The sequence below is a fragment of the Nilaparvata lugens genome, unplaced genomic scaffold (assembly GCF_014356525.2).
Source record: "Nilaparvata lugens isolate BPH unplaced genomic scaffold, ASM1435652v1 scaffold7423, whole genome shotgun sequence".
NCBI classification, from domain to species: domain Eukaryota; kingdom Metazoa; phylum Arthropoda; class Insecta; order Hemiptera; family Delphacidae; genus Nilaparvata; species Nilaparvata lugens.
The window spans coordinates 1-9,236 of record NW_024093172.1 but is presented as its reverse complement, the minus strand read 5'-3'; the positions used below and the strand labels follow the sequence as shown (position 1 = coordinate 9,236).

Here is a 9,236-nt window from a genome sequence, read left to right as displayed (position 1 = left end):
ATCCATCCAGTTCTCCGAATCTCTGTTGTCTGACTCCTGTTCCTGCAGAGATGTCTCTTATGGGAGTAGCCTCCCTCTATGAATCCTCTTCTCTTGCACCCTTTTCATCGCAGTCTCCTGTACCTTGTAATACATCTCCCAATAGGACAATGTTTTCAGTTATTCCGATGATGATGAATGATTCAAGCATCGAAGTATCAGATGATTTATCTGTTATTCAAATACATGATAATGGTAAAAATGTGGTATTTGAACATAATGATGCATCATCTTCATGTAGCCCGGATTTAAACGAATAGTTTATGACAAGGCTAATGTGATGGCTACTACTACTTCTTCTTCTTACTCTATCAATCATGTAAATAACATTGTAGATAACTGTGAATTCAAGACAAATAGACATAAGCAGGTGGCTAATAATTTTAAAGTAATTCATCAGAACATAGATGGTCTATTTCACAAGATAAATCTGCTGGAGATTTTAATTGAAGATGAAAGGCCTGACGTCTTAATTATTACAGAGCATGGTCTAAAGGAGGACGAAATAAATTGTATAAAATTGAATAATATGTCTCTGTCATGTAGCTATTGTAGGTCCGGTATGAGAAAAGGGGGGGTTGCTATATTTGTCAGTGATGTTTTGTTGGATTTTTTGGGTAGCAGTTTGAGAATTCTGGATAATAGTAACATAAGTTCAATGGGCGACATTGAGATATGCGGTATTAGGTTAGAATTTGGGAAAGATGTAGACTTTGTAATCTGTGGGGTATATCGACCACCTAATGGAGATATTGACTTGTTTTTCGACAGATTCTCATGCTTAATTGAACGGATAACAGAGAGGTTGAAAAATAACATTATTTTAGCTGGCGATTATAATATTGATGTCTTGAAGAATACCCCAGTTTACAGAAATTTGGTTATCGTCTTGAATCAGTTTGGTTTACGTTATACAATATCAGAGCCAACAAGAATTAGACCTGACTCCAGAACAGCGATAGATAATGTAATGACCAACATTTTTGAGGATAATTGTAAGTCAGCGGTTCTGCATACTTTTTTGTCAGATCATTCAGCTCAAGTGTTCTCCACCACTGTTGATCTTGATTCTGGGAGAGCTGATGAGAAGGATGATCAGGATGGTCCAGCATTTCCTTATAATTTCTCCAATTCAAATTTGAACAATTTGAAAGCAGCTCTTAGTAGAGAAACGTGGTCCTCTCTATATGAAAAGTCTGATGTGAACCAACAATTTGATTCCTTTCACAGCTGCCTATTGCATCATATTGGTGTTCAGTGTCCACCAATAAAAAAAAGAGAAAACGCAGTAAGAGAAATGAAAATAGGATGTTTAGGATGAGACTTGAGTCGATAAATCCTGAGATTCAGCAGCTAAGGGCGCTTATAGACTTGTCAAGATTCAGGATCAAGGAGGGGTTGGTTGTAGATGAGGATTTATTGAGGCGTGTTAAGCGGCAATATGTCAATAAGGTCATTGAGGCGAAGAAACAGCACTATGCTAATATTATTTCAAGTTCAAATAATAAGTCTAAAACTAGTTGGAACATAATAAATAAATTTAGAGGAGGAAAAAATACATTGTTGAAGGACATAGTTCTGGAAGTGAATAATAGGAAAGTGTCTGAGCCGAAGGATATTGCAGATGTTCTCAATAGATATTTCATTTCCATTGCTCCCGTTCCAAAGTCTAGAGGTAGGCCTACACAACATAATACACAACCACCAACTGTGAAAAATAGATCAGCAAGCTTCTTTCTAAGTCCAACAAATGTAACAGAAGTTATGCAAGTGATAAAAAGCTTGAAGCAAAAAAATAGTGTTGGGTATGACAGCATTTCTGTTAAAGTCCTTAAGAAATGTTGTGATGTAATCGCTGAGCCTCTCGTTTTCATTGTGAATAGCGCTTTTCAAGCAGGAGTCTTCCCTGATTCTTTGAAAATCGCCAAGGTAATACCTATATTTAAGAAAGGTGATCAAGAAAATATGATTAATTACAGGCCTATATCTGATTTGTTCTGCAAAAGCGTGCAGTAAGATTTTTAGCAAATTTAGAAAATAATTATCCATGCAGAAGCACTTTTAGAGATCTTAGGCTGCTCACTCTACCATCCATATATATCTATCGCGTCTTACTTTACACTGCAGATAGAATTGGTACCTTAAGAAAGAATTCAGATGTTCATAAATATTTTACACGTGGTAGTAGAAATCCGTTCATTGAACATCACAGGTTAAAATTTTCTGATAAGAGTCCGATTGTTTATGGCTTGCAACTTTTCAGCAAGCTGCCTAAAAATTTGTCAAAGTCAAGTAGGCCTAATTTTAAGAGAGATTTGTATGCATTTCTGGTTGACAAGGCATATTATAGTGTTGAAGAGTTTTTAAATGATAGGGTGTTATAATTTGTTCAACTGTAAAATTACAGTTATTTTTTGTATGTAAAGTGTAGAAGAATGTTATAATTTATGTGACATGCAATATTTTTGTAAGCTTCTTTTATTCTATTTATTTATTTATTCCATGTATTTTTCAATACCTGTTGACATGGCCAGTTGTAAAATGTTTTGGCTTAATAAAGTTGAATTTGAATTTGAATTTGAATTTGAATTTTCAAATTTCATATTCATTCGGAATCCGTCGTTAATATATTTTCTGATGGATAATCCATTAAAAAAACATACTACTGTAGCTTTGTATGGGATGTTCCTGATAAATTTCACCCTTTAAAACTGACTGTCGTTGATTTGATCTTGCCTTTGAAAACTATATCAGAATTTCTAAAGAAAATATGTTGAAGAGGAGGGGAGTTAACTAAACCACTAGTAGACATTTTCTCTTTCGAGAAACTGCCTCGTGTGTCTCGGCCCTCTAACTAGTGAGATCCCCGTGCTGGAGAACTCGCTCTCAAGATGCTGCTGATATTGTCAGAAAGCTCTCCGATTGTGTAATTGGGTTGACGTATCGAGAATTAGTCAATCAGTGAGCTTCATGTAATGTCATGCCGTGTCTACTCGTATGAGAAACTGCCTCGTGTGTCTCGGCCCTCTAACTAGTGAGCTCCCCGGGCTGAAGAACTCGCTCTCAAGATGTTTTCAATTTTTTTCAATAATTAAATAAAATTGTGATTGAATATTTTGCTGATTGATTATATTTCTACATTATTAAAAAACGATCTGGAAACGTTGCGGAGGTGGTGGAGAATAGCGCTATCTGCTTTGTCGAATGATAGACAAGGATAGCAACAACAATGTTAATCAAATACTGCCATAATAACGTGGACCTCACTATAGTCGAGGCTACGCTCGTTAATAAAGAGTGGAATGGAGCCATAGAGGAAAGATAGCATTAGAGCGTTAGAAATATATCTCAAAGTATAGGGCGTCAAATGTCATTGTTAACTCAAGCCGAGAGTCCTGGTAGTTTTTTTCGTGGAGCTATGTGACGCTACTAGTCTCTCATATTGTGCCGTTCTTACACTCTCACCCGGCCAAAATAGTTATACTAGTAGTTCTGTGAACAGTAGACCTCACGCAGTTTTCTCATCCACAAGTATCTGGTGTCACTTGTTGACCGGCTTCTCCAGACATCTGTGTAATGCATGCAATGAATAATCCACTTGTCAGCTGATAAATAATATATATAATATAATATAATATAATATATAATATATATATATATAATATATATATAATCCACTTGTTATCTTCAGAGTAGATTATATATATATATATATATATATTATATATATATATATATATATATATATATATATATATATATATATATATATATATAGTGATATCGTAGTATGGAGAAGATTACTTTTCCTTTTATATTATCCTCAAAATGAAAAATTTCAAAAGTCTTGTGTATACATCGACGCGCAGTTAAAAAAGGAAGAATATTCCTGCCAAATCTCATAGAATTCTAACAACGCGTTTGGCCGTAAATGCGTTACATACATATAGACAAAAGAAAATACGAATTAAAACATAGACAGTAGTCGACAGTAATCGGCTTGAGCAAACAAGAGATCGGCATGCAATTTGGAACATAAACGACCTATACCATGGGATATCTTCTTATGCTATCTTTTCTGTATGGTATCACCATTAAAGATACAGTATCACCACAAAATGATACTGTATCACCCTGAATGATACAGTATTAACAAAATATGATACAGTATCATCTCAACTTTTACACAATACCATGGAATATTTTATTAGGGCGGTTGCAGACGATCGCATGTGGGAGTGGGAGCTAATATTTTCCTTCTGTGGTAGCACAAACGCAATTGGTAATTTAATGTCTACTTCATATTGGGCCCATTCTGGGAACATTAAAGGTGGTAAATTGTAAGATTCACAATTTACCCGGGAAAAAGTTCCGTGTCCCATGGGAACAATTTTGACCAGAAACTAGTTCCAGTAACAAATTCCTGCCCCACAGTCGAAGCCTGGTAAATTATGACAAATCACATTTGAAGAGCTCTCATTGGTCGATTGAATTGTAGTCTGCTTGCTTCTCTGCGCATGCGCAGGCAAAACAAGCTATCTTCTGCTTTCTCCACATTGAACCATTCTTCAATACCAGCTCAACTATTGTCTATTGAACTATTATGGAAAATCACCTGTCCTGACAATATAATGATAATAACAATAATAATAAAAAAATGTTTCCATTTACAACATAGCCAACCTAGAACTTATAAAGTATTCTTTGAGCTGGCACCAGCACCAGCTACTTGATTTGAATTTGTACTATTGCTTTGAATCATAGAATAATTTTGATAATACACTACAGCAGCCTTTGTCAATTTTCACAGTTACTCTACGCTCTACGACACTCTTTGATGGAAATTAATTTCAATAGTGCGTGCCAAAAACTTGAACCGAAGATCTAGAGTGGTGTTCCATGGGAAAATGAAAAATATATGAAAAAAACTATTTGAAATAATCTCAAATTGACAATTATTGTCAAACTCCGCTTTAATAAACACAAAGTTTACAAGATTTACATGATTTCATGTCCTGTGAACTTGGTGTTTATTAAAGTGGAATTTGACAATTTCAAATATTTTTTTCAATTATGGAAAGATTCCACAATATCAATATTGGTTCTACAAATTTTATCACGATGAAACACTATTATGAAATCACCTCAACATAACCTACAACCTGAACATTACATAACATTACTGTTGCACTAATGACCGTTTTCTCGAATGTAGTGTGAAAGTCTCTCTGCGTTAGGGCGTTTCGTCATATTGATCTGTGGTATGACGGTCCCACATCCCACATGCGAATGTGGTTCGTCTGCAACCACCCTCAAGCTATATTTTCTGTATGGTATCACCACATTTTGGATACAGTATCACCACACATGATACAGTATCATCCCAACTTGATACACAACACCATGGGATATCTTCTTATGCTATCTTTTCTCTATGGTATCACCATGAATGATACAGTATCATCCCAAATTGATACACAACACCATGGGATATTTTCTTAAGCTATATTATTTTCTGTATGGTATCACCACACATGATACAGTATCATCCCAACTTGATACACAACACCATGGGATATCTTCTTATGCTATCTTTTCTCTATGGTATCACCATGAATGATACAGTATCACTACACATGATACAGTATCATCTGAACTTGATACACAACACCATGGGATATGTTGTGTATCTATGCTGGAGCTTACCCCGAGGAAGGGCGGCAACAGATTGCTGAATGTGTGCTCGATGGGATGACAGTAGATGGCGGTAACTGAGATTGGAGCCCTCCACTCGTGGTGCTGCTTGTGAATGTGCTTATAAAACAAGCGGCTGTGCAAAACTCTGCAAACATCAATCAATTCATCAAATCAATTTATTTCATTTATTCTTTATAAATAAACATTAAACATCTAACTTCTGAATAAACAGCAGACATCAATCAATTTGTTTTATTCATTTTTCTTATCAAAATGATAGGGAGAGGAAAAATAAGGTAACCTTGAGCAATTCGTCTCCAAAATTTAGATAAGGTTACACATAATCAGGATACTATCTAATAAGAATATGAATTCTACTATTGGAATGTATATATTTCTTATGAAAGGACATAATTAGATAAATAAATGGTTGATAATATTAAAAAATCCAAGACTAATGAATTGAACAAAACTTACTGCAATTATGCATTAGATAGTTAGATAAAATAGGTATTAATAAGTTGAGTCAACTGAATGTAATGTTCATCATGTAGAAGAGGTAGCTATTCATCTCCTTTGTATGTGGATTTAAACAAACATCAGACGCCTTATAATAGCCTGAATATTGGAAGACCTTGTAAAATTCTACTATTATAATCATTAATAACATTTTCATTCATTTCCAATAAACAATACGCACGTAAATGCGTTTTACGAAACCTATTATCAAGAATAAAGAAGTATTTATGAATGGATATAGTTTTTCATTCAAGCTTTTATTCTGTGTTGTTTACGATGTGAATATTTTTTGCAATAAAACAAGAGCATAACAAGTCAGTGAACAGTTTAGTAAATATTGTTGAATTGCCATTTGAACTCCACATGATGAGTGGTATGATTTGAAATTTAAAAGGGAAATTGGAATGAGAATTATAATATTTCAGCTATAAATTTAAATCTTTTATGGTTTTGACAAATAAATTTGTGAGGGAAGATTTGGATTGAAATACTTATGGAGGTGGATGTAGCCCGTTTATCTGCTGTAGATAGTTCCAGGTCCCATCCTTGTAAGCGACTGCCTAGAGGCATCCTTTTTTCCAGGCCAATTTTACTTGTCATGAATTTTTACCGTTGTCGACACTTTTGAATTTTCAAACAATATCTTGGATTATCTTGGGGTATCTTGAAAAGTCATGGCAAATTATCGGCTACATTACAGCTTCTATGAGTTTATCAAACCAAATCTTTCCTCACAAATCTATTTTTTGTCATACTTACTCAATTGCAGCTGTTTTCCATGCATCAAATCAAGCCGGTAAACAGCTGTTTGCAGAACAAAAAACATGTGATTTTTATTACAGCATTCTATACTGTAAAGAGATCATATGGTTTTCTTTACAGTCGAGTATGTTTCCCAGTTCCGAAATCGGAACATTCAAATTGATTCAAATAGCTATATAGTCTTAGCGTTATAGTCTTTAGTTGTTATATTGGTAACAATAATTTAAACTTCTTATTGTTGAGAACTTTAGTAAGAAGAAGAGTGTGAGTTAATAATATCTAAGTAACTAATAGAATAACTCAAATATTATTAGAACTCAACTAAGTTTCAAGTTATAAGAACTCATCTGACATTTTTTAACATTGGCCTTTATTATTTTATTTGAGCTAGATGGGTCTGTTATGACATAGGAGCTATGGGCTAGGTCATGTTTATAGAATGCAGTAGCTCGAGCAGCAGCAGGTAATGGTTACTGTTTCTCAGCAATATTATTCTTTCTGAGAAAAGCATGACAAAAAATATTGTACGTAACTTGTACGGTAACGTATTTACCGCATTCGTATAATAATTCTGCCCTCAACTACGTTCCGGACAGAAACAATCACACTTATGCGGTAAACTACCGTTACCGGACTTGTGACGTAAAGTACTATTGTCAGACAGACATTTTATGCCCACTCTCATAAGATCAATGGTAATCCTTTTCTGCCCTATTGAGCATAAAGCTGGATTCACACATCTCAGTATCAGAATCAGTGGAAATATAATAATTGCCATGAGTTATGATTGGACTGTTCCCACTCAGCACGGTCGAGCGAGTATGAATAGTCCAATTAGATCTGAAAGGAATTATATTTTTACTGTACTGGATACGTTCACTGAAATGTGGGAATTTGGCTTAAAACTTTCGTATGTACAGTAGTTGGATGGGTAAAGTGATTTGTTGATGTCGACGTATTTGTTACAAGCAGAAAACCCGTGGTCTAATTAAAAACTTGACAAACTGATAACTTGATGTAATGAAATCTTGAAGAATTTGAAATAGGTCTATAACCATCCTCGGTAAATTAAGAATCTATATGCAAAATTTCAAGTTAATCAGTTGAGTAGTTGAGACTGCATCATTCGTGAATTTCCTATCCCGTACGTGTATAAGCCAATCATTTACTTTATTATATTATAGATAAATCGATGTACTTGTTTATGTCGATGTATTTGGACGAACCTGTGAGAGTTATGTGGAGCGCCAACTCGGCGCACACCCAGTGGAAGGTGGGCAGTTGGCGGAGGGGAGAGAAGCCACGCCACGCCATCAGGACACCGATGCCACACATCAGGACGCTCAGGTAGGACACCGCAAGTCCCACCACTATCTCGTTCAACACCACGGAACCAATCACCATCACCTGCGGAAACCACACACCAATTCAAATCACTGCAAAACATTGGGTTGATTTGATCTGACATTCGGTCAATTGAATAACAACTAGAATATAGTGACTATAGTGAGGTCCACGTTATAATGGCTGAGTTTGATTAGCAATGCTATCCTTGTCTATCATTCAACAAAGCGGATAGCGCTATCTCCTTCTCGCTTTGCTCTGTCGCCAGATCGTCTTTTAACAATGTGGAATTAATCCTATTATATTAAGCGAGCGATTTCTGTATTTTTATATCTGATTATTTATGTTTAACGGATCTCGAAAACGGCTCTAACAATTTTCACGAAATTTAGAACATAGTAGGTTCATGATATTATAAAGATTCGATTGCACTAGGTCTCATCCTTGAGAAAACTCGCGGAACGACATTAAAAGGATAATTCATCCTTGGCTGAAACAGCTGTGGATAGTAAAAAAGAGAGTATGTGAAAAATCAAAATATCGCATCCCCAAAATTCATAAGATGACGTATGAAATATGAACACGATCATTTTAGAGAATTGTGTTCTTTTTATCAATAAATAAAAATAACGAGCAAAGCTCGGTGCCTCGATTTTCTTAACTAACAAAATATTTCATCTTAGTTATGAAAATTCATTATGAAATTATTGAAAAATATAGCTTGCTTGATAAAATATAATTGATTATTTGAAACGAGAATAAACAGTTAATATTACATAAATAGACCTGTATCAGCTACCGTCTATAGAAGACGTTGACAAGACAAAGGATTGGCAACGTTGTTCTCCTATCTTTCTCCACTGCCATTATAAAGT

The 9,236-nt window shown here is 34.9% G+C and overlaps 1 protein-coding gene across 3 annotated transcripts; it reads right to left on the bottom strand.

Annotated features, from left to right (window-relative positions):
* Nucleotides 1-5,616: 5,616 nt before the first annotated feature.
* Nucleotides 5,617-8,636, bottom strand: LOC111059670. Of its 3 annotated transcripts, none has more exons than XM_039445610.1 (2): nt 8,244-8,636; nt 5,617-5,853 (listed from the first exon to the last, which is right to left on the bottom strand). In XM_039445610.1, exons 1-2 carry the CDS (start codon nt 8,419-8,421, stop codon nt 5,687-5,689), a joined length of 345 nt encoding a protein of 114 aa, XP_039301544.1. In that variant the 5' UTR covers nt 8,422-8,636; the 3' UTR covers nt 5,617-5,686. The 3 variants fall into 3 exon arrangements, with proteins under 3 accessions (XP_039301544.1, XP_039301545.1, XP_039301546.1); XM_039445611.1 differs by having other exon boundaries at nt 5,622-5,881; XM_039445612.1 differs by lacking the exon at nt 5,617-5,853 and adding an exon at nt 6,980-7,059.
* Nucleotides 8,637-9,236: the final 600 nt, after the last annotated feature.

Bases quoted from the DNA above. Each gene is read 5' to 3' on its own strand.
- LOC111059670 (XM_039445610.1), bottom strand. From the start codon at position 8,421: ATGGTGATTGGTTCCGTGGTGTTGAACGAGATAGTGGTGGGACTTGCG. The intron at 5,854-8,243 runs GTTCGTCCAAAT...TTGTTTTATAAG, and splicing joins GCTCCACATAACTCTCACAG to CACATTCACAAGCAGCACCA.